The following is a 26,973-nucleotide window of genomic DNA, read 5'->3' as shown; positions in this document are numbered from 1 at the left end:
CAGCGTGCCCTTGGTAGGCTGAGGGGTCTGTACAGATTTAGAAGTCTGCTGCCAGAATCCGCTAAGCTCCGGCTTATGAGTTCTCTTGTTCTGTCTGTATTTTATTACTGCTATCCTGCATACGGCAACAGTATCTCTAGGGGAGACATAGATCGGATTCAAAGACTGCTCAAAACTCTGCAGTTCGATTCATTTTCAATTTGAGGCGCTTTGATCATGTGTCTCCCTTCCGAGATGCTGTCAGTTTGTCCCCCATGGAAAATGTATGCAGGATCCTGACATGTGGCATGATCCACAAGGTGCTTGCGCTGGGTGAGCCGCGGTACCTGGTCGAGAAGCTCCAATTTCGGGAGGAGGTCTCTCAACGCAGTGTCCGCCATGGTGACTTGCTTCACTTTCCCAGAGTCAAGCATGAGTTTGGGAGGAGGAGCTTTTCTTACTTTGGCCCAAAGTTGTACAATGACCTCCCCCAGAGCCTTAAACAGACTTCTGTTACTGTTTTTAAAAGTAAACTAAGAAAAATGATTGTACAGTAATTTATTTGTCTTGTTTGGGTGTTATATTTAGTCTATAGGTTTTAGTTTTTAATTTTATTTCCCAGTATTGTAAAATAGTGTAAGATATGACAAGAGTTGTTCTGTAAAGCAGTTGTGTATACTGAGAAACGCTTGCAATAAAAGGCATTTTTATTTATTTATTTATTTATTTACTATGTTTGCGAGAGCAAGACATGAGGTTTACCCGCTTGAGGTGGTAGGACTGTCTGGTCATGATGGCAGAGCACTATATTTGCGAGAGCAAGACATGCGGTTCAGGTGGTAGAACTGTATGGTGATGATGACAGAACAGTATGTTTGCGGGAGCGAGACATGAGGTGCACCCGCTTGAGGTGGTTGGACTGTCTGGTGATGATGGTAGAGCAATATGTTTGGGGGAGCGAGACATGAGGTGCACTCGCTTGAGGTGGTAGGACTGTCTGGTGATGATGGCAGAGCACTATGTTTGCGGGAGCGAGACATGAGGTGGTAGGACTGTCTGGTGATGATGACAGAGCACTGTGTTTGCGGGAGCGAGACATGAGGTGGTAGGACTGTCTGGTGATGATGACAGAGCACTGTGTTTGCGGGACATGAGGTGCACCCGCTTGAAATGGTAGAATTGTCTGATGATGATGGTAGACCAGTATAATACAACAACAGATAATAATCCCGCCAATTCCATTCACTATCTCTCTCGCAGGCAGTTATCATTATTTCTCACAAGGCCGCAATCCACGCTAATACAACGCTATCACCAGCGTGTTTACCAGCAGATTTTGTACAGAGCGCTCGGTACTGTCTGTCCGGTTTTTAAATTATACTTAATAATAATGTCATCCATTTTACAGAATTTATTTATTATTGCTATTAATATAATATCATTCTGTCTGTCCGCACTATGTCTCGGAAACGAAACGAATTAAGACTTCAAATTTGTTATAAAGCTTTATTGTTAGACGTATAAAGAATACTGAGTTTTACAATGGTGCATGTCACTTTATGTGATTTGGCTGAACGTTTTTTTACATTGGTTTTATGCTTAACCATAAAGGAAACACGAAAATCACAAAATAAATAAATGTCTAAATAAACGCAGTACAATCATTGAGATGTATGAACCATCATTTGTGACATTTATCATAAATAAAAAGAAGTAAAATTTAAAAAAAAAATGAAAATAATATACTGAAAAGTGAATGTTAAAAAAATCGGTGACAAGATTTGCTTTAAGCGCGCTCTTGTGTTGTAGTACCCTCACTAGTCGTGGGTTTTGTCACCCTTGTATTTTGACTGCCGAGGGAATATAAAAATTGCTTCTCTGCGTGATTGCGTGTCTGTCACCTCAGTACATCTGGAGAATAAAATTATCTATAGACTTACAATTTTGGGTGCAATCTCATCGAAGCCTGTTACGTAACACGTGTTGCGGCTTTGTCCTACTTTGCATAATTATACGCATCCAAACGATTTTTGAAAATCTTTTGAAGATAGTTTATAGTTTGTTTCGGTATTTAACACTCTTAGTCCTACGTGAGACTCATTATAACAATATTTATACCTGTAGAGTAACATAGTCCACTCAGGCTTTGTCCTACTTTGCATAATTATACGATTCCAAACGATTTTGAAAATCTTTTGAAGATAGTGTTTATAGTTTGTTTCGGTATTTAACACTCTTAGTCCTACGTGAGACTCATTATAACGATATTTATACCTGTAGAGTAACATAGTCCACTCAGGCTTTGTCCTACTTTGCATAATTATACGCATCCAAACGATTTTTGAAAATCTTTTGAAGATAGTTTATACTTTGTTTTGGTATTTAACACACTTAGCCCTACGTGATATTCACTATAACGATGTTTATACCTGTAGAGTAACATAGTCCACTGAGGCTTTGTCCTACTTTGCATAATTATACGCATCCAAACGATATTTGAAAATCTTTTGAAGATAGTACAGTTTATAGTTTGTTTCGGTATTTAACACTCTTAGTCCTACGTGAGACTCATTATAACGATATTTATACCTGTAGAGTAACATAGTCCACTCAGGCTTTGTCCTACTTTGCATAATTATACGCATCCAAACGATTTTTGAAAATCTTTTGAAGATAGTACAGTTTATACTTTGTTTTGGTATTTAACACACTTAGCCCTACGTGATATTCACTATAACGATGTTTATACCTGTAGAGTAACATAGTCCACTGAGGCTTTGTCCTACTTTGCATAATTATACGCATCCAAACGATTTTAAAATCTTTTGAAGATAGTACAGTTTATAGTTTGTTTTGGTATTTAACACTCTTAGTCCTACGTGAGACTCATTATAACGATATTTATACCTGTAGAGTAACATAGTCCACTCAGGCTTTGTCCTACTTTGCATAATTATACGCATCCAAACGATTTTTGAAAATCTTTTGAAGATAGTACAGTTTATAGTTTGTTTCGGTATTTAACACTCTTAGTCCTACGTGAGACTCATTATAACGATATTTATACCTGTAGAGTAACATAGTCCACTGAGGCTTTGTCCTACTTTGCATAATTATACGCATCCAAACGATATTTGAAAATCTTTTGAAGATAGTAAAGTTTATAGTTTGTTTCGGTATTTAACACTCTTAGTCCTACGTGAGACTCATTATAACGATATTTATACCTGTAGAGTAACATAGTCCACTCAGGCTTTGTCCTACTTTGCATAATTATACGCATCCAAACGATTTTTGAAAATCTTTTGAAGATAGTACAGTTTATACTTTGTTTTGGTATTTAACACACTTAGCCCTACGTGATATTCACTATAACGATGTTTATACCTGTAGAGTAACATAGTCCACTCAGGCTTTGTCCTACTTTGCATAATTATACGCATCCAAACGATTTTTGAAAATCTTTTGAAGATAGTACAGTTTATAGTTTGTTTCGGTATTTAACACTCTTAGTCCTACGTGAGACTCATTATAACGATATTTATACCTGTAGAGTAACATAGTCCACTCAGGCTTTGTCCTACTTTGCATAATTATACGCATCCAAACGATTTTTGAAAATCTTTTGAAGATAGTTTATACTTTGTTTTGGTATTTAACACACTTAGCCCTACGTGATATTCACTATAACGATGTTTATACCTGTAGAGTAACATAGTCCACTGAGGCTTTGTCCTACTTTGCATAATTATACGCATCCAAACGATTTTAAAAATCTTTTGAAGATAGTACAGTTTATACTTTGTTTTGGTATTTAACACTCTTAGTCCCTACGTGAGACTCATTATAACGATATTTATACCTGTAGAGTAACATAGTCCACTCAGGCTTTGTCCTACTTTGCATAATTATACGCATCCAAACGATATTTGAAAATCTTTTGAAGATAGTACAGTTTATAGTTTGTTTCGGTATTTAACACTCTTAGTCCTACGTGAGACTCATTATAACGATATTTATACCTGTAGAGTAACATAGTCCACTCAGGCTTTGTCCTACTTTGCATAATTATACGCATCCAAACGATTTTTGAAAATCTTTTGAAGATAGTTTATAGTTTGTTTCGGTATTTAACACTCTTAGTCCTACGTGAGACTCATTATAACGATATTTTATACCTGTAGAGTAACATAGTCCACTGAGACTTTGTCCTACTTTGCATAATTATACGCATCCAAACGATATTTGAAAATCTTTTGAAGATAGTTTATAGTTTGTTTCGGTATTTAACACTCTTAGTCCTACGTGAGACTCATTATAACGATATTTATACCTGTAAAGTAACATAGTCCACTGAGGCTTTGTCCTACTTTGCATAATTATACGCATCCAAACGATTTTTGAAAATCTTTTGAAGATAGTTTATACTTTGTTTTGGTATTTAACACACTTAGCCCTACGTGATATTCATTATAACGATGTTTATACCTGTAGAGTAACATAGTCCATTCAGGCTTTGTCCTACTTTGCATAATTATACGCATCCAAACGATTTTTGAAAATCTTTTGAAGATAGTACAGTTTATAGTTTGTTTCGGTATTTAACACTCTTAGTCCTACGTGAGACTCATTATAACGATATTTATACCTGTAGAGTAACATAGTCCACTCAGGCTTTGTCCTACTTTGCATAATTATACGCATCCAAACGATTTTAGAAAATCTTTTGAAGATAGTACAGTTTATACTTTGTTTTGGTATTTAACACACTTAGCCCTACGTGATATTCACTATAACGATGTTTATACCTGTAGAGTAACATAGTCCACTCAGGCTTTGTCCTACTTTGCATAATTATACGCATCTAAACGATATTTGAAAATCTTTTGAAGATAGTTTATAGTTTGTTTCGGTATTTAACACTCTTAGTCCTACGTGAGACTCATTATAACGATATTTATACCTGTAGAGTAACATAGTCCACTGAGCGACTTTGTCCTACTTTGCATAATTATACGCATCCAAACGATATTTGAAAATCTTTTGAAGATAGTTTATAGTTTGTTTCGGTATTTAACACTCTTAGTCCTACGTGAGACTCATTATAACGATATTTATACCTGTAAAGTAAAATAGTCCACTCAGGCTTTGTCCTACTTTGCATAATTATACGCATCCAAACGATTTTTGAAAATCTTTTGAAGATAGTACAGTTTATACTTTGTTTTGGTATTTAACACACTTAGCCCTACGTGATATTCACTATAACGATGTTTATACCTGTAGAGTAACATAGTCCACTCAGGCTTTGTCCTACTTTGCATAATTATACGCATCTAAACGATATTTGAAAATCTTTTGAAGATAGTTTATAGTTTGTTTCGGTATTTAACACTCTTAGTCCTACGTGAGACTCATTATAACGATATTTATACCTGTAGAGTAACATAGTCCACTGAGACTTTGTCCTACTTTGCATAATTATACGCATCCAAACGATATTTGAAAATCTTTTGAAGATAGTTTATAGTTTGTTTCGGTATTTAACACTCTTAGTCCTACGTGAGACTCATTATAACGATATTTATACCTGTAAAGTAAAATAGTCCACTCAGGCTTTGTCCTACTTTGCATAATTATACGCATCCAAACGATTTTTGAAAATCTTTTGAAGATAGTTTATACTTTGTTTTGGTATTTAACACTCTTAGTCCTACGTGAGACTCACTATAACGATGTTTATACCTGTAGAGTAACATAGTCCACTCAGGCTTTGTCCTACTTTGCATAATTATACGCATCCAAACGATTTTTGAAAATCTTTTGAAGATAGTTTATAGTTTGTTTCGGTATTTAACACTCTTAGTCCTACGTGAGACTCATTATAACGATATTTATACCTGTAGAGTAACATAGTCCACTCAGGCTTTGTCCTACTTTGCATAATTATACGCATCCAAACGATTTTTGAAAATCTTTTGAAGATAGTACAGTTTATACTTTGTTTTGGTATTTAACACACTTAGCCCTACGTGATATTCACTATAACGATGTTTATACCTGTAGAGTAACATAGTCCACTGAGGCTTTGTCCTACTTTGCATAATTATACGCATCCAAACGATTTTAAAAATCTTTTGAAGATAGTACAGTTTATAGTTTGTTTTGGTATTTAACACTCTTAGTCCTACGTGAGACTCATTATAACGATATTTATACCTGTAGAGTAACATATTCCACTCAGGCTTTGTCCTACTTTGCATAATTATACGCATCCAAACGATTTTAAAAATCTTTTGAAGATAGTACAGTTTATAGTTTGTTTTGGTATTTAACACTCTTAGTCCTACGTGAGACTTATTATAACGATATTTATACCTGTAGAGTAACATAGTCCACTGAGGCTTTGTCCTACTTTGCATAATTATACGCATCCAAACGATTTTTGAAAATCTTTTGAAGATAGTTTATAGTTTGTTTCGGTATTTAACACTCTTAGTCCTACGTGAAACTCATTATAACGGTATTTATACCTGTAGAGTAACATAGTCCACTGAGACTTTGTCCTACTTTGCATAATTATACGCATCCAAACGATATTTGAAAATCTTTTGAAGATAGTTTATAGTTTGTTTCGGTATTTAACACTCTTAGTCCTACGTGAGACTCATTATAACGATATTTATACCTGTAAAGTAAAATAGTCCACTCAGGCTTTGTCCTACTTTGCATAATTATACGCATCCAAACGATGTTTGAAAATCTTTTGAAGATAGTACAGTTTATAGTTTGTTTTGGTATTTAACACACTTAGCCCTACGTGATATTCACTATAACGATGTTTATACCTGTAGAGTAACATAGTCCACTCAGGCTTTGTCCTACTTTGCATAATTATACGCATCCAAACGATATTTGAAAATCTTTTGAAGATAGTTTATAGTTTGTTTCGGTATTTAACACTCTTAGTCCTACGTGAGACTCATTATAACGATATTTATACCTGTAGAGTAACATAGTCCACTGAGGCTTTGTCCTACTTTGCATAATTATACGCATCCAAACGATTTTTGAAAATCTTTTGAAGATAGTACAGTTTATACTTTGTTTTGGTATTTAACACACTTAGCCCTACGTGATATTCACTATAACGATGTTTATACCTGTAGAGTAACATAGTCCACTGAGGCTTTGTCCTACTTTGCATAATTATACGCATCCAAACGATTTTAAAAATCTTTTGAAGATAGTACAGTTTATACTTTGTTTTGGTATTTAACACTCTTAGTCCTACGTGAGACTCATTATAACGATATTTATACCTGTAGAGTAACATATTCCACTCAGACTTTGTCCTACTTTGCATAATTATACGCATCCAAACGATATTTGAAAATCTTTTGAAGATAGTTTATAGTTTGTTTCGGTATTTAACACTCTTAGTCCTACGTGAGACTCATTATAACGATATTTATACCTGTAGAGTAACATAGTCCACTCAGGCTTTGTCCTACTTTGCATAATTATACGCATCCAAACGATATTTGAAAATCTTTTGAAGATAGTTTATAGTTTGTTTCGGTATTTAACACTCTTAGTCCTACGTGAGACTCATTATAACGGTATTTATACCTGTAGAGTAACATAGTCCACTGAGACTTTGTCCTACTTTGCATAATTATACGCATCCAAACGATATTTGAAAATCTTTTGAAGATAGTTTATAGTTTGTTTCGGTATTTAACACTCTTAGTCCTACGTGAGACTCATTATAACGATATTTATACCTGTAAAGTAACATAGTCCACTGAGGCTTTGTCCTACTTTGCATAATTATACGCATCCAAACGATTTTTGAAAATCTTTTGAAGATAGTTTATACTTTGTTTTGGTATTTAACACACTTAGCCCTACGTGATATTCATTATAACGATGTTTATACCTGTAGAGTAACATAGTCCACTCAGGCTTTGTCCTACTTTGCATAATTATACGCATCCAAACGATTTTTGAAAATCTTTTGAAGATAGTACAGTTTATAGTTTGTTTCGGTATTTAACACTCTTAGTCCTACGTGAGACTCATTATAACGATATTTATACCTGTAGAGTAACATAGTCGACTCAGGCTTTGTCCTACTTTGCATAATTATACGCATCCAAACGATTTTAGAAAATCTTTTGAAGATAGTACAGTTTATACTTTGTTTTGGTATTTAACACACTTAGCCCTACGTGATATTCACTATAACGATGTTTATACCTGTAGAGTAACATATTCCACTCAGGCTTTGTCCTACTTTGCATAATTATACGCATCCAAATGATTTTAAAAATCTTTTGAAGATAGTACAGTTTATAGTTTGTTTTGGTATTTAACACTCTTAGTCCTACGTGAGACTTATTATAACGATATTTATACCTGTAGAGTAACATAGTCCACTCAGGCTTTGTCCTACTTTGCATAATTATACGCATCCAAACGATTTTTGAAAATCTTTTGAAGATAGCACAGGCCAACGATGAAAAAACCTTTTTTACTAAAAATACCCTTATTCTAATGTTTTTTAGGTTGCTGAATCCAAATATGATGCTTAAAAAGCTGTATCACCCACAATTTCTTCACATTTTGAAGTAACATTTTTTTAACTAAGCGAGTTTTAAATATAATCAAAAAAGTAGAGGTAATGGACTTAAATTGTGTTGGTAGCACTGCTGAAACACACTAAAAGATCAAAAAAGGTAGATTCCATTTGAACGTTAACAGCTGATGTTTGTTTACTGTCAATCTAACCTCACTTTCACGGTTTTTGTACGCGTGCTCAACACAATGTCTAACCGCGGTTGTAAAAACTCTGTTGACAGTTTTTGTTATATTTGTGGTGAGTTTGTGATTAAAAAACACCCAAAGAAACATTACGGACTTTGTGAAAAAGGTTTATCGATCATACTTTGGAACTTTACTTGGAGATCAGGATAAAATATTGGGCGCCGCATAAGGTATGTTATGTATGTGTTGAAGATCTAAGAAAAAAATGGTCAAAAAAGGAGAAAAAATCCTTCAAATTTGCTGTTCCTATGATATGGAGAGAGCCAAGAAATCATTCTGATGATTGTTACTTTTGCAGTGTTGATGTAACTGGTCACAACTCAAAAAATAAGAAGGTAATAAGCTACCCTAACCTTATGTCTGCCATCCGACCAGTTGAAACACGGTCAAGATTTGCCGGTCCCTGAACCTCCAGATGATTTGGATTCCATTCAATCTGAACCATCTTATGATGTAGAATCTGAGTTAGATGAACAAGATGATGAAGAATTTCGATGTATTACAGAAAATGTAGAGCCTAAATTGTTTTACTCATATTGAACTTAATGACTTGGTTAGGGATCTAGGCTTAACTAAAGAAAAAGCTGAATTGCTTGGCTCTAGACTAAAAGAAAAGAACTTGTTGGGTGCTGGAACCAGCATTTATGTGTATAGAAAGAGAGAGCAACATTTTCAAAGTTTTTTTAACAAGATGGTGATTTGGTGTACTGTACAGACATTCCAGGTCTGATGAATGAATTTGGTGTTGAGTACAAAAAGGAAGACTGGAGGCTGTTCATTGACTCATCCAAAAGAAGTTTAAAGGCTGTTTTATTACACAATGGAAACCAGTACGCATCTATACCTGTTGGTCATTCTGTACACATGAAAAGTAAAGCTATGAAAAACCTAGAAATAGTGCTGAATAAAATAGGCTATTGTGATCATGGTTGGATGATATGTGGTGATTTAAAAGTAACATGTATGCTACTTGGTCAACAAGGTGGTTTTTACCAAGTTTCCATGTTTCTTGTGTGAATGGGACAGTAGGGCTAGAGATCAACATTGGTGCAAAAAGAACTGGCCTGCTAGGGAATCTTTAAAAACCAGGTGAAAAGAACATTCTTCGCAAAAACCTCGTAGATCCAAAAAAAGTGCTCCTACCACCTCTTCACATAAAGTTAGGCTTCATGAAACAGTTTGTCAAGGCTTTGCCTAAAGATGGGCCATGTTTTATGTATCTCTGCCTAAAGTTTTCCACACCTTTCAGAAGCTAAACTGAAAGAAGGCGTCTTTGTCGGACCAGACATTAGAAAAATGATGTTAGACCTTAACTTTGAATCGACAATGACCTCAAATGAGAAAGAAGCATGGGTGTCATTCAAGCAAGTGGTTACCAAGTTCTTGGGGAATAAAAAAGATCCAGAATATGTTGCTATTGTTGCTAACATGTTAAAGAACTTTAAAAAGTTAGGATGTTTGATGAGCCTGAAAGTTCACTTCCTGAACAGTCATCTTGATTACTTCCCGGAAAAACTTGGGCGATGTAAGTGAGGAGCAAGGAGAGCGTTTTCACCAGGACATTAAAACTGATGGAAAAACGCTATCAGGGCCGCTGGAACACTAAACATGATGGGGGACTACTGTTGGTCACTTCACAGAGAAGTTCAGCAGGCGACTCATCGTAGAAAAAGCTACACAAGAAGTTTCAAAGAAAAGAGGGAAAGAAAATACAAACCAATCCCAGATGACTAATGGAACCTGTATTATACCACATGTATAACTCTTTCAAGTAACCTATTGTATTAATATATTCATAATTATGATGTAACATAGTGTTTCATTAATTTCACCATATAACGTATTTATACTACATAAGAAACTACATAAAAATGTATACTACATAAAAACCCAAATTGCAGAAAAACTATGGGTGATACAAAAAAACTAAGGCCAGATTTGGATTCAGCACATAAAAATCTATAAAAATCAGCTATTAAAGTAAAAAAAGTTTTCACAAAAAAAATTTTTCGTTGGCCTGTGTAGTTTATAGTTTGTTTCGGTATTTAACACTCTTAGTCCTACGTGAGACTCATTATAACGGTATTTATACCTGTAGAGTAACATAGTCCACTGAGACTTTGTCCTACTTTGCATAATTATACGCATCCAAACGATATTTGAAAATCTTTTGAAGATAGTTTATAGTTTGTTTCGGTATTTAACACTCTTAGCCCTACGTGAGACTCATTATAACGATATTTATACCTGTAAAGTAAAATAGTCCACTGAGACTTTGTCCTACTTTGCATAATTATACGCATCCAAACGATTTTTGAAAATCTTTTGAAGATAGTACAGTTTATACTTTGTTTTGGTATTTAACACACTTAGCCCTACGTGATATTCACTATAACGATGTTTATACCTGTAGAGTAACATAGTCCACCGAGGCTTTGTCCTACTTTGCATAATTATACGCATCCAAACGATTTTAAAGATCTTTTGAAGATAGTACAGTTTATAGTTTGTTTTGGTATTTAACACTCTTAGTCCTACGTGAGACTCATTATAACGATATTTATACCTGTAGAGTAACATATTCCACTCAGGCTTTGTCCTACTTTGCATAATTATACGCATTCAAACGATTTTAAAAATCTTTTGAAGATTGTATAGTTTATAGTTTGTTTTGGTCTTTAACACTCTTAGTCCTACGTGACACTCATTATAACGATATTTATACCTGTAGAGTAACATATTCCACTCAGACTTTGTCCTACTTTGCATAATTATACGCATCCAAACGATATTTGAAAATCTTTTGAAGATAGTTTATAGTTTGTTTCGGTATTTAACACTCTTAGTCCTACGTGAGACTCATTATAACGATATTTATACCTGTAGAGTAAAATAGTCCACTCAGGCTTTGTCCTACTTTGCATAATTATACGCATCCAAACGATATTTGAAAATCTTTTGAAGATAGTTTATAGTTTGTTTCGGTATTTAACATTCTTAGTCCTACGTGAGACTCATTATAACGGTATTTATACCTGTAGAGTAACATAGTCCACTGAGACTTTGTCCTACTTTGCATAATTATACGCATCCAAACGATATTTGAAAATCTTTTGAAGATAGTTTATAGTTTGTTTCGGTATTTAACACTCTTAGTCCTACGTGAGACTCATTATAACGATATTTATACCTGTAAAGTAACATAGTCCACTGAGGCTTTGTCCTACTTTGCATAATTATACGCATCCAAACGATTTTTGAAAATCTTTTGAAGATAGTTTTATACTTTGTTTTGGTATTTAACACACTTAGCCCTACGTGATATTCATTATAACGATGTTTATACCTGTAGAGTAACATAGTCCACTCAGGCTTTGTCCTACTTTGCATAATTATACGCATCCAAACGATTTTTGAAAATCTTTTGAAGATAGTTTATAGTTTGTTTCGGTATTTAACACTCTTAGTCCTACGTGAGACTCATTATAACGATATTTATACCTGTAGAGTAACATAGTCGACTCAGGCTTTGTCCTACTTTGCATAATTATACGCATCCAAACGATTTTAGAAAATCTTTTGAAGATAGTACAGTTTATACTTTGTTTTGGTATTTAACACACTTAGCCCTACGTGATATTCACTATAACGATGTTTATACCTGTAGAGTAACATATTCCACTCAGGCTTTGTCCTACTTTGCATAATTATACGCATCCAAATGATTTTAAAAATCTTTTGAAGATAGTACAGTTTATAGTTTGTTTTGGTATTTAACACTCTTAGTCCTACGTGAGACTTATTATAACGATATTTATACCTGTAGAGTAACATAGTCCACTCAGGCTTTGTCCTACTTTGCATAATTATACGCATCCAAACGATTTTTGAAAATCTTTTGAAGATAGTTTATAGTTTGTTTCGGTATTTAACACTCTTAGTCCTACGTGAGACTCATTATAACGGTATTTATACCTGTAGAGTAACATAGTCCACTGAGACTTTGTCCTACTTTGCATAATTATACGCATCCAAACGATATTTGAAAATCTTTTGAAGATAGTTTATAGTTTGTTTCGGTATTTAACACTCTTAGTCCTACGTGAGACTCATTATAACGATATTTATACCTGTAAAGTAAAATAGTCCACTCAGGCTTTGTCCTACTTTGCATAATTATACGCATCCAAACGATTTTTGAAAATCTTTTGAAGATAGTACAGTTTATACTTTGTTTTGGTATTTAACACACTTAGCCCTACGTGATATTCACTATAACGATGTTTATACCTGTAGAGTAACATAGTCCACCGAGGCTTTGTCCTACTTTGCATAATTATACGCATCCAAACGATTTTAAAGATCTTTTGAAGATAGTACAGTTTATAGTTTGTTTTGGTATTTAACACTCTTAGTCCTACGTGAGACTCATTATAACGATATTTATACCTGTAGAGTAACATATTCCACTCAGGCTTTGTCCTACTTTGCATAATTATACGCATCCAAACGATTTTAAAAATCTTTTGAAGATAGTACAGTTTATAGTTTGTTTTGGTATTTAACACTTAGTCCTACGTGAGACTTATTATAACGATATTTATACCTGTAGAGTAACATAGTCCACTCAGGCTTTGTCCTACTTTGCATAATTATACGCATCCAAACGATTTTTGAAAATCTTTTGAAGATAGTTTATAGTTTGTTTCGGTATTTAACACTCTTAGTCCTACGTGAGACTCATTATAACGGTATTTATACCTGTAGAGTAACATAGTCCACTGAGACTTTGTCCTACTTTGCATAATTATACGCATCCAAACGATATTTGAAAATCTTTTGTAGATAGTTTATAGTTTGTTTCGGTATTTAACACTCTTAGTCCTACGTGAGACTCATTATAACGATATTTATACCTGTAAAGTAAAATAGTCCACTCAGGCTTTGTCCTACTTTGCATAATTATACGCATCCAAACGATTTTTGAAAATCTTTTGAAGATAGTACAGTTTATACTTTGTTTTGGTATTTAACACACTTAGCCCTACGTGATATTCACTATAACGATGTTTATACCTGTAGAGTAACATAGTCCACCGAGGCTTTGTCCTACTTTGCATAATTATACGCATCCAAACGATTTTAAAGATCTTTTGAAGATAGTACAGTTTATAGTTTGTTTTGGTATTTAACACTCTTAGTCCTACGTGAGACTCATTATAACGATATTTATACCTGTAGAGTAACATATTCCACTCAGGCTTTGTCCTACTTTGCATAATTATACGCAACCAAACGATTTTAAAAATCTTTTGAAGATAGTACAGTTTATAGTTTGTTTTGGTATTTAACACTCTTAGTCCTACGTGAGACTCATTATAACGATGTTTATACCTGTAGAGTAACATAGACCACTGAGGCTTTCTCCTACTTTGTATAATTATACGCATCCAAACGATTTTTGAAAATCTTTTGAAGATATTACAGTTTATACTTTGTTTTGGTATTTAACACACTTAGCCCTACGTGAGATTCACTATAACGATATTTATACCTGTAAAGTAACATAGTCCACTGAGGCTTTCTCCTACTTTGCATAATTATACGATTCCAAACGATTTTTGAAAATCTTTTGAAGATAGTACAGTTTATACTTTGTTTTGGTATTTAACACACTTTGCCCTACGTGATATTCACTATAACGATGTTTATACCTGTAAAGTAACATAGTCCACTGAGGCTTTCTCCTACTTTGCATAATTATACGCATCCAAACGATTTTTGAAAATCTTTTGAAGATAGTACAGTTTATACTTTGTTTTGGTATTTAACACTCTTAGCCCTACGTGAGATTCACTATAACGATGTTTATACCTGTAAAGTAACATAGTCCACTGAGGCTTTGTCCTACTTTGCATAATTATACGCATCCAAACGATTTTAGAAAATCTTTTGAAGATAGTACAGTTTATACTTTGTTTTCGTATTTAACACACTTAGCCCTACGTGATATTCACTATAACGATGTTTATACCTGTAGAGTAACATAGTCCACTGAGGCTTTGTCCTACTTTGCATAATTATACGCATCCAAACGATTTTAGAAAATCTTTTGAAGATAGTACAGTTTATACTTTGTTTTGGTATTTAACACTCTTAGCCCTACGTGAGATACATTATAACGATATTTATACCTGTAGAGTAACATAGACCACTGAGGCTGGAAGTGTTATATAGCAATTCTTGACTAACTGAAGTACACAATGTAAACACTCAGTCCTACGTAAAGATTCATTGTAATTATACTTGTTGTAGAGTAACATAAACCTTCCAGTTGGAAGAGCAAAAACCGATGTGGCATTTATATCTGAGTAATATTATTCAGTATATGTGCAATGTTGCCCTATGGATGTCCTGGCGAGTCCAGGGATGCCCAGGTCACTAACCGTTAATTTATTTGCGGTACACGTGTGGTGTAGCGAGGGATACGGGAAGCGTGGTAGATTCGAGCGAATTCCCTGAACTAGCCATTCCAAAAATGTGTCGTTCCCCACTCCTCTACCGTAGTACCTCCCTCCCCCCCCAAGTGCCACATAGCCGTTCGCACTGTGATCATGTGTCAACTCAACTTAACAGTGTCATTGTAGTTGTTGTTAACAATATAGTTTACCTAGTGCATTACTTAAGTGCACTACTCGTAATTTAGGAATTACCGAACTTCATTGATAATTATCGTACGTGTATATATGTAGTGATAATTACCGTACGTGTATATAAGCATATATGTATAATTCATAAATTACGAGTAGTGATTAAGTAATTCACTAGGTAAACTATAATGTTAACAGACACTCTTAATATATATATATTAATATAAAGAACTTGTTCCGCCGGGTATATTTATACTTATTATAACGGCTAAATGTCCTAAAATTTATGGTAACTATTATATGGCGGCCGACTTTTTAGTATTTATGTTTATCAATATTTTTTTAGGCATGTAGTTCAAACGTATGAAATAAATTGACAACTATTAAAGTAGTAATACAATAAATTATTAATACTAAACAATATTAAAATAAGCATCAAAGATACTGCCAAAGAAAGAGCAAGAACCGAAACAATATTATTATTAACGACTAATATTATTATTATTTTATATTTTTATGGTAAGCAAACATAAAATTGTTCAAATTAAAGAAAATGTATAGGTAGTTAAATTTAACATTTCATTATATTTACTAATCAAATGCATACATTTATTTTATTCTAAAACTTAAGTAAATTATTGTTAGTTTAGCACGTGCAATGTTTTTAGAAATGCATGAAAAGTAATTGACACGTAGAGTGCGCACTCCTCTCGCTGCCGCACTCGTGAGCCCCACACAGTAGTGGAGCAATGCGGAGATTACTGTTGAAGTGGGTGTAGCACGCTTTGACTGGATAACATGCAAAGCCACGATTACCAACTAGTAAACAGTCAATACGTAAAAGAGCAAAGGACACGAATACTAATGAATTTGTATGAGCAAAAGTTATATTTACCCCAGAATATAAATCTCTTACTAGTTATTTCACAAAAGCTTGTCTCACGGATTGCTAACTCCCGACTACAGACAGTCATACAGTGTTGCTTGTTTATCAGCTCTCGCAGATACTGTATATTACGTTGTATATTGGGTAAAAACGAAAGATAACACGAACAAGAAGATAAGTAGAAATAGAATACATTTACAAAAAGGCTTATCAGTTTTAGATTAGATACACTAATTACTCTGTTCTAAGAACAATGACAAATTATTTTTTATAACGCTTTAGGAAGTATGTGCTTCAGGTTGAAGTGAATATTATTTATCGTGGATCCACTTGAATTTTCTTGGGAATAATTAAAAAAGCTGAGTATTAACCATTTTAGTGCTAAGGGGTCTGGCGCATTGCCATACCCAAGAGTGATAAGCATTTTAGTGCATAAATGCAGAGTTTTAGTAAATTCCTTACTATTTCCTTATTTGAGGTCATATCTTGTTACTTTTTGTTGCATTGAAGTTAAATAACCAATAAACAGAAATAAATACAAAAAAATACAATTGTACATATTTGGATTGTTATAAAAAAAATGTAATTTTTGTATAATTTATTTTCACTTTGGCATACAATAATTTTAGTATGTAAACAATTTTAACAATCGTAATGTGTTCAAATTCCGTGTTACAATGCCTATGAAATGCAATAAAATACGAAATAACAACAAGCATTTCTTAGTTTTTGAAATCCGGTTTTTCAGCTTGCTAATACTTTACATGTGCTTATTATCATCACAATGTTCGATAAACTTGTTTTGTAATTTAACTTCAGATACATTATGCGTTAGTTTTATAAATATAAAAAAATCTACAGTTTATATAATAGTATTTTCTTTTAACATAACTAAAATCAAATAGTTACAAAGAAAAGTATATTATATTATAATAATTTAATTCTTTTTTATTTGTTTATATTTTGTACTTTATTCCAGGTACACACAAATTGCTGAGACAATGATAATACCTATTCATCTAAATTACACTTACTTTTGTAATCAAGATGTCTCAGATGACGAAACGATGCAAAAAGATCGATTTGAGCTTCTTTGTCGTTAACTTGTTGGTTCTCTTCAAGCGGACTCCAGAGTCAAGTCTTGAGACGGCTTAAGATTTTTCAGACGATGCACTAAGCGAGAGGTGAATTGGAGCAGAACTCTACATTCACATTGAATCAACCCTTCCTTACCATAGCCACGTGATATGAGTACGAGTATCTACATTTGTTGTTAATATTTACACCATATATTCTGAAACTATCTAAGAAGAATAATAAACTCTTCGTAGAAGAATATATATATATATATATATATATATATATATATATATATATATATATATAAATCGGAAAGGGCCAAACAACAAGAGACTTATTTGGATAATAAATATATATATTTATTTATTTATATTTATATTGACCAGCTTTGTATTCTATAATTTATTCGTCAATAGTGTTCGATTATTACAATATGGAACATAGTGCAACTTATTTTAAACTAGTGAAAGAATTTAACGCATTGTAAAGTATTCTTCTAAGCGCAGAAATTTTATAAATTGAACAAGACGACTACATAGTTACAGGAGCGACGCTGGGTGAGTCCTAAGTCTACTGAGTTAGGTGAATTAAGAGAGGTAAATATTTAAAGTTTCGTTATTATCATTTTCTTTTCCATGTTTCCATTTATGGTCTATATGCAGGAACGGCTGAGTCAAAACAAATCGATTCTTTTTATACCACACACGCACCAACCGGGTTTACTCTTTAATATTTCCTATATAAACTTATATACCTAACGATATAAGAAACTACGATAGATATAACGTGCATTTTATCTATTACTAGCGGGCCCGGCGCGCTTTGCTGCGCATTTCAATAATTTTTTGCAAAAGTTGCCCGCGGCTTCGCACGCAATTTCCCGTTGAAAACAGTACACTATATTCACTTATTCTTTTTCTATCACATTCTAAACATTGCTGAGATAATTGATAGTCGTTCCATCGTGAGCCTCTTGGGCGTATTATGAAGGTATGTACCATATTCCTGCCTCTATCTAGCTGTTACCCACGGCTTCGCACGCAAATCTTAAGAACCGAAGTCCTTATATTACTTAGTAAATTTTTTTTTTACTATAATAAATTTTAGATTAAATTAGTTATATCTCCGATGCCACGATTGAGCTTGCTTTGTTGTCTCGATCGAGAGAATATGTACACACGGAGTTTTGAGAACCATACTTCTGTCAAAAAAAACAACTAAGGTTGATTTTATAACATTCTTTATATTTGTAGCCAACGTAAGATAGTAATTATGATATCTGCATTGCTCTTCTGATCAAGCATGAGCATGGTTTATATTAAATAAATATTGCAGTTAAAGGTGAATTTTTACGTCAAATTTGAATTGTATTATCTGGATAGTAAAGTCTATGTTTAACAGTGATTGCAGAAACAGTTTAAACAAAATTTGTCGTTTCTCTTAATCTTACTCTATGCTTTAAAACTATAAGTGTAATATATGTTTACAAAGAACAGCTGATTAAAAATTTGAAAAGACGTTAACATATGTTTGCTGCAATGCATTTCTTATGGGTATTTCTGTAACCAGTGGGGCGGAATCCTGAATCGGGAAAGGGATGGGCATAGCTTATAAACCTTCTCCGTGGAAAAATACATATACGTACAAATTTTCATCATGATCGGTCCAATAGTTCACGATTCCATAAAGGACAAACATACAAACATTCATTTTTATATATATAGATAAGAAATTTACTTTAATCTAAATTTTACAGCCAATTACTGTTGAGTTGTTTGCAGTAGTTACGTCTCAAAAAGTAAGTTTTTTTATTGCTTTGTTAGCATATACTTTGATTGCTAAGCAGATAGGCAATTTACAAAAGAAAATTTACTGTTAAAAAAATTAAATTCTTATTATTTTTAAACATTTATAAAAACAAAACATACTACAAACCCATCATACGATAAATTAATATATTCTGATTATTTTTTATATGCATAGTTAGGAGAGCAATAACAGATCAATCGTGATTAAAAGTTCAATAATATGTACCTTTAAAAGTGTTTAGTGGAGTGAAAGGCGTGAAAGAGCTGGGATGTACTACAGCGCAACATTACCGCGCGACCGTTCACGCTGTGCAGCAGCGCCGCTGCTAACCGCCGTAGTGTGTATCCGTACACAACCATGATCATCACTTTCTTCATTCATACAAATCTTTTTAAAAAATCGTTAAGAGCTTTTGCGCCATTTTATAGAATTATAAATTGCAAAAATTTTTATCCTGTAATCATAATTTTCAGTTGTAATCCATAATATCACGTCTATCAATTACGTAAAAATGAATAGCCTGTACTACTAACTGTAAATTAGAGCATGAAATATAATTTTGTGATTAATTTTACTATTTTTTGTTATGAAACAGATGACAAGCTAGAGTGAATCACAGCAATCATAACTAAAAAGAAATGTAAAAGATACGCCGCTGCATCTATGAGGCCCAACTGAAACTAAGTGGAACTGTTTCTATCAATCTCCACTAGATATCATATGCGTATAGTTGGACAACTGTAGCTTTCTTTAATAATACGAACATTATTGTTTAGATGTTATGTTGGACTCGCCTGGTCTCACAATTAGTAATCCCGCAGGTCCCTCAGAGCGTGCGGGATTACTAATTGTGAGACCAGGCGAGTTCTCGCGTAACGTGCGGGATTCCTAGCTACTTACTAGTAATAGTATTATACAGTATAAGTAGGCTAGTAGTGGGAAGTCAATCAAATACCTGAATGTGCGCCGCCATGTAACTAGATTATTCATAGTCCACAATTGCTAGCAAGTCAAGTTTTGAATTCCTTTCGTAATATTGAATAACGTATTTAATTATTAAATATAATTTTTGGTTTTCGTAAGAAATTGTTTGGTGCTAAGTAGAAAGTTTGTTCAAAATTTATATATTTTAAATACGTCCATAAACTAATATATACTTTTGTAAGACGTTTATTTTCTAGGTCAAAAACACTGTGGTTACCATCCAAAAAAGGGCAAACAAAAGAGTTTTCTAAAACTAAAAATTAACTTGAATTGTTGTAACTGAATTTGGCCAAGCTATATAAAAGTGTTCACACGGTCAACACATCTAGGACGCCTAGAATTCATATCTAGATTTACAAGCTTCACAAGTTTAATTGTAATGAATCAGGACGTAAAATAAAATAAATTTATATATAATCTTAACCTATAAAAGGACACATTTATCTAGCAGGGAACTCTCCATAACCGAATATAAATCGTGCCATCGATATGCTCCTGGTTAGACAGAAGGCAATGAGCCCAAGATCGAGGTTGTCGTTAAGATCAAACATGTTTACACGATTTCAAAGTATTTTGTCTTTGGGGGTAATCAGCCGATATAGGTTTCCCTACAGGTGGCAATACTGAGTAAATTTTTAGTGTTAAATTCTGACGGACCAAAAAGACTGTGAACCCCAGCTGTGCTGTTTCAGTGTTGTGTCCTTTATTTTAATTTAAAATGTAGTTTTTTTTTACCCAATTAGTGGTTAAAACTATATAAAACAGTTCTTAAAACATTTTTGTTCATTAATTTACATAAAAATGTTTAGATTTTTTTCGTAATCTTTTTTTTTCCAGTACTTTTCCTACAACTAACCTTACCCGTTAACTTTAATTGTTTTTCAGTGTTTGTTTACTATTAGTAGTTTTTCAAGTGAGAAAGGTAATGGACAACTTAAAATTTGCCCCTTCAAACAACTCAAACTGTTTGGATTTTGATACCATAACTAATGATCACAATTATTGTTCTAATAAGCAAAACAATGAACATCATTTCAGGAAAAAACTATTTCTAATGACGATGTCAATAATCAAAACGAGTGGCAAATCGAAACAACTAGAAACAAAAGACATTTGTCAACAGCCAACGTTTCAGATGTTAAGAAACCTTGTAGACCTACAGAGTACGTTGCAAAAAACTGCTAGACCTATTGAATTGCACAACAGATTTGAAATGCTGGAGTAACGCCAACCTAGGCTCTGAAGAAGAAACGATGAATGACGACAAATGTAGGACGAAGGTGAGGCCTCCACCTATATTTGTCCCAACATTGTCAACATAAGTAAAATGATGGTAAACATTGAAACAAGTAATTAAAAAAAGAGTCATATTCATTTAAATGCATAGCTAGAGATAAAGTAAAAATTAACACTGATACTATTGAAGCCTACCGCGCATTAGTCAAACATTTAACTAACATGAAAGTAAACTTCCATACATACCAAAAATAAAGGGTGACAGAGCTTATAGAGTAGTGCTTAAGAATATGCACTTCTCTACGGAACCACAGGAAATTAAAAACAGCTATAGAAGCTTATAACCACAAAGTTAGGAATGTGTCGAACCTTAGAAGTAGCAAATCTAAAGATCCACTGTCAATTTTTTTTGTAGACTTAGAGCCAGCATCAAAACAACAAGACATTTTTAAAATTGAATTCCTACTAAATGCCAAAATTGTGTTTGAGCCCCCTTACAAACGTAATGATGTGGTGCAGTGCAAAAAGTGTCAAAGATATGGGCACACAAAGGCTTACTGCTGGTACCAAAACCGCTGTGTAAAATGCGGCTCAGATCATGATACTAGCAGCTGTAATTAAATCTGTAATGTTCCTCCCAAATGTGTATTATGTGGTGGTGAGCACCCAGCCAACTATAAAGGTTGCTCTATTTACAAAGATATTAAGAAAAAGGCTTTTCCACCTCTAAGACCAGCGTTAAAAAAAAGACACTCCTCCTCCAGTGCAAGATCGAGAAGTAGATAGACCTATATCTGTTCGTACTCAAAATTCAACAGGTAATCAGTCTCAACCAGTATCACCAACCTTATCTTATGCTAGAGTGGCATCAGGTCAATCAAAATGTAGAAGCAAATCACAAATCTGAATCAAATAATTGATGGAATTTTTAAATAAGTTCGAAATGATGATTGTCTCAACAAGCCCAGCAAATAGGTACATTGATTAACCTATTGACAACTGTCATATCAAAACTAAAAATGAATAGATTTTATAGGATTGGACTCTGGAATGCCAATGGCTTGGCCCGACATGGCCAAGATATTCAACTTTTTATTTCAATACACAAAATAGATATTATGTTAATTTTCTGAGACCCACTTTACAAACTTAAATTTTTCAAAATCCCAAATTTTTAACTTTTTATTCTACAAACCACCCTGACAATACGGCGCATGGAGGTAGCGCTGTGCTAATCAGAAAACAAATAAAAACATTATGAATTACCTAGATTTCAAGAAGATCATATTCAAGCTACAAGCATAGTGGTTGAGGACTGGATGGGACCCACTTACATTTTCTGGTGTTTACTGTCCCCCGAGGCACAATATTACCAAACTTCAATTCAACGAATTTTTCGAAACTTTAGGGCCTCGTTTTGTAGCAGGTGGTGACTTTAATGCCAAAACATGTCATGTGGGGTTCAAGGTTGATTAACCCTAGAGGTAGAAATTTGTTAAATTGCATGAATGACAATCACTTGAGTTACGTATCTACAGGGGAACCAAACCTATTGGCCTTCAGATCCCAACAAAATTCCAGATCTTCTTGATTTCTTTGTTACGGGAGGTATTTCTCCTAACTATATGGAGGCTGTTTCATTCATCTCTTGATTTGTCGTCCGATCACTCTCCGGTCATCCTATCAATAAGTTCATCATTTGTATTGAAAGAAAAGGCACCGTCCTTATCGAATAAAGGCACAAACTGGGTGAAGTTTCGTGAAACGTTAAATGACAGTTTAAGTCTTAATATATCACTTAAAACAAGAGAGGAAATAGACAACGCTGTGGAAATTTTTAATTATACTGTTCAGAAATCTGCTTGGAGTGCAAACGCCTGAACTTAATAATACAACGTGTGGCAATATCAATTACCCAATATATATTAAAGCAGCACATTGCTCAAAAACGTCGCTTACGAAGATATGGCAAAATTCTAGAAAGGTAAGAGATAAAACAATGTTTAACAGAGCATCAAGACAGTTAAAGATTTTGCTTAAAAACTTAAAAAACATATGGTTTCAAGAATTCACTTCAAATCTCTCCCCAACTGAAGCAACAGACTATTCTTTATGGAAAGTAACAAAACAGCACAAGAAACCCGCAAGTGCCCATTCCTCCAATATCTAAACCAGATGGTTCTTGGGCGAAAAGTAACAGAGAGAAAACTGATTTGTTTGCTGCATATTTTAGTAATGTTTTCAAAACCATACCCTGTAGATAACAACTTTGATAATAGACATGCTGTAAGGGAGTTTCTTGATTCACCTAACCAACTCTCACTACCTATTGGCTCCTTTAAACCATCTGAAATATATGATGAGATTAAAAATCTTAATCCCAAAAAGGCCCCTGGTTATGAGTTAATAACAGGTAAGATACTACAAGAGCTTCCTAGGGAAAGCCATACTCTTTCTTACCTTCGTATTTAATGCTATTTTGAGGCTTGAATACTTCCCATCACAATGGAAGGTGGCTCAAGTTATTGTTGTTCCTAAGCCAGGAAAACCTCAAAAACGAAGTAATGTCGTACAGGCCAATCAGTCTACTACCTATTACCTTCTAAATTATTCGAAAAGTTTATTTTTTAAAAACGACTTCAGGTTTTTATAAACTGAATGCAATTTAATTCCCAATCATCAGTTTGGTTTCAGAGTGCACCACTCCACTATCGAACAAGTCCATAGAGTAGCTAATATAATAAGGCAAGATTTGGAATCAAGAAAATTTTGTTCTGCAGCATTTCTCGATGTGAGTCAAGCCTTTGACAAAGTGTGGCATTGAAGGGCTTCTATTTAAACAAATAAAAAGTCATCTACCTCACACTGTTTACAACATTATAAAATCTTATTTAGAACGAAGGTATTTTCAAATCAAGTTTGATGATTGTCTTTCAGATCTGAAAGAAATAAACTCTGGTGTACCTCAGGGAAGTGTACTAGGACCAGTGCTGTACTTAATTTTCACTGCAGACATTCCAACTAATCAAAATTCTTTGACAGCAACATTCGCCCGATGACACTGCCGTACTGGCATCCCACTCCAACCATGTTGTAGCGTCACAAATTCTACAAACTAACTTAAATTCTATCAACAGTTTGGCTTAAAACTTGGAGAATTAAAGTGAATGAAACTAAATCTGTTCACGTCACATTTACGTTTGAAACATGACACCTGTCCACCAGTGTTTTTAAAACAACATTCAAATTCCTCAAAGCTAAGTATCTGGGTTGTACATCTCGATAGGAAGCTGACTTGGAAACCACACATATGGAACAAAAGGCTCCAATTAAATTCAAAATTCTCAAAACTAAATTGGCTTTTTGGGAACAAATCCCATTTATCAATAGAAAGCAAACTGTTGTTGTACAAGACTGTTCTAAAGCCCATCTGGACGTACGGAATTCAACTGTGGGGAGTTGCTTCTACATCAAATATTGAAATTATACAGCGTTTCCAATCTAAAGTTCTCCGAAAGATATTACAGGCCCCATGGTATGTTCGTAATGAAGTCATTCCACAGAGACACGAATATCCCTTTTGTTACTGAAGAAATTCCAAAGTTCTGCATCAAGTATCAAAACAAATTAAACTCTCATCCTAACTACTTGGCTATTAATCTGCTGGACAACAGTGACCATCAATTTCGGCTAAAAAAGACATGATTTCTTAAACTTAGCTGATCGATTTTAAAGATGAACAATCTCTTAAATGTTTATGTTAATTAAGGTTAATGAACTTTGATTAACCATGTCCTTAAGATTTATCATCAAATTTACTTATTGTTTGTTGTATATAAACAGATTGTAAATAAAATTAAAGTCAAAAAAAAAAAAAAAAAAAAATTCTGACGTACCACATGCCACATGCGGATTTTTTATATTGTGTTACTCTGACGTAATGTTAAAAAAACTTGATAACATATGTTTTACCGTACCATAAATTCTCGTGTTTTCAAGATCCTCCTTACACATGGTTTAGCATTGTTTCAGCAAAAAGTTTGAAAAAATGAATTCTGATTTAAATACGCACTAAGTTTATTAGGTAGCTTGAAAATTATTTTTCATAATTTATATCTATATTTATTTTCGTTAAAACACAAAATTATAAGTAGAAAAAATTAAATGACAGATCAGTTGAGCCTGAGAAAACCCCAACGTTTTGGTTGAGCGTTCTGTTATATTTAGTTCATTTAATACTTATTATTATTCTTATATACACAGTTATATTATAATAATAGCTATAGAATATAACTATAATAATGTATTAACCTAGGCTATATTATTACAGTATTAATGAGTACAGATTTTATGGGCGTTTATTTGATTGAAAACACCACCAAGATGCTTTAGTTAGTTACACGATGATATAACTAACTCTCTGTCACTGTGTGGCGTAAACCAGTGTAGTTTCTAAACAAATATTTACACCGAAGAGGCCAAAGTCAATATTTGACATGCGGTGGCCTCAAAATGCCAGACGCTTGTTTATTTTGGGAGCTCAAGGCCACACTGAAATATGATGTTTTTATTACTCCAAACAATGTGATACACACAACGGAAATTAGACATTTTCATCAGCACATATTTTAAAGTATGTTAATTTTGATTTTAGCTAGTTACTTGTTTACTAAGTGATTTTTCTCGACACGAAAAAAAATAAATTTTTGTTTGACACACCGATACATTCTTCATGTAAAACAATCTTAAACGAGTTAATTTCTTTTGCGTTATTTAAAGTTGTTCAACTTTACTTTTAAGATCTGCTAATCTATCTGCAGTACTGCTGTAGCATACAGTTTTAGAGTAGTGGCGGTACGAGTAGATTTACCTACTTTAAATTAAATATAACTGTGATAATGTAGAGAAGCAAAACAGCTGTGTACAGTCTGTGTAAAGTGACATATAGGAACTGACTTACCTTGAAATAGCTACAAGTCGATAAGCGTTAGTGCCGGTACTCGGTAGGCTTGTACGCAGTTTGGTGTACGGGTCAGTCACTGTACCATTCAGTACTGCCATGTCACGTCTTTGCGGGAGGCTTCAAATTCCCTAAAAATTCCCACAACTATTCCCTTCCAATTCTAAATTCTCAAAATAATTTAGCAACATAGGTGCTACACGTTTGTAATATATTTAAGAAAATATTAGAGTACATTCTCTAGACATTATATGTATAAGAAACACAAATAATGTAAGATAAACTTTACAAACATTTTTACTTAAACAATTATATACACTTTACTAGCAAAATACAATAATAATAATATCATTTAAATGAGCCATCAATCAAAATTATCTTTTAAAGGGTTTGAGGTTTAACGGTGGTCTGATGGGGTAAACCTCAAGGTCGTTTCTCTACAGCCATAAGATAAATTTACAAATTAATGAAACATTGCTTTAAACTAATTGATTACTATGGATATCTAAATTTATTGTACTCATACATATGTTGTTGTATTTCTAAAATAGGCCTATTTG

At 33.6% G+C, this 26,973-nt stretch overlaps 1 protein-coding gene across 3 annotated transcripts in view; it reads right to left on the bottom strand.

Annotated features, from left to right (window-relative positions):
• Window positions 1-26,529, bottom strand: part of LOC124358996 — a 33,471-nt gene extending 6,942 nt beyond the window's left edge. The window contains exon 1 of one of the 3 annotated variants that reach the window (XM_046811303.1): window positions 26,414-26,529. In XM_046811303.1, coding sequence (XP_046667259.1) covers window positions 26,414-26,514 — 101 coding nt within the window. In that variant the 5' untranslated portion in view covers window positions 26,515-26,529. Of the gene's footprint in view, window positions 1-16,353; window positions 16,497-26,413 lie in introns of those variants that run through there. The other 2 variants (XM_046811313.1, XM_046811324.1) reach the window with 2 other exon arrangements.
• Window positions 26,530-26,973: the final 444 nt, after the last annotated feature.

The sequence above is a fragment of the Homalodisca vitripennis genome, chromosome 1, assembly GCF_021130785.1.
Source record: "Homalodisca vitripennis isolate AUS2020 chromosome 1, UT_GWSS_2.1, whole genome shotgun sequence".
Taxonomy (NCBI): Eukaryota; Metazoa; Arthropoda; class Insecta; order Hemiptera; family Cicadellidae; genus Homalodisca; species Homalodisca vitripennis.
Note: the sequence above shows the minus strand (reverse complement) of the source record. Positions and strands in the feature narration are given on the sequence as shown.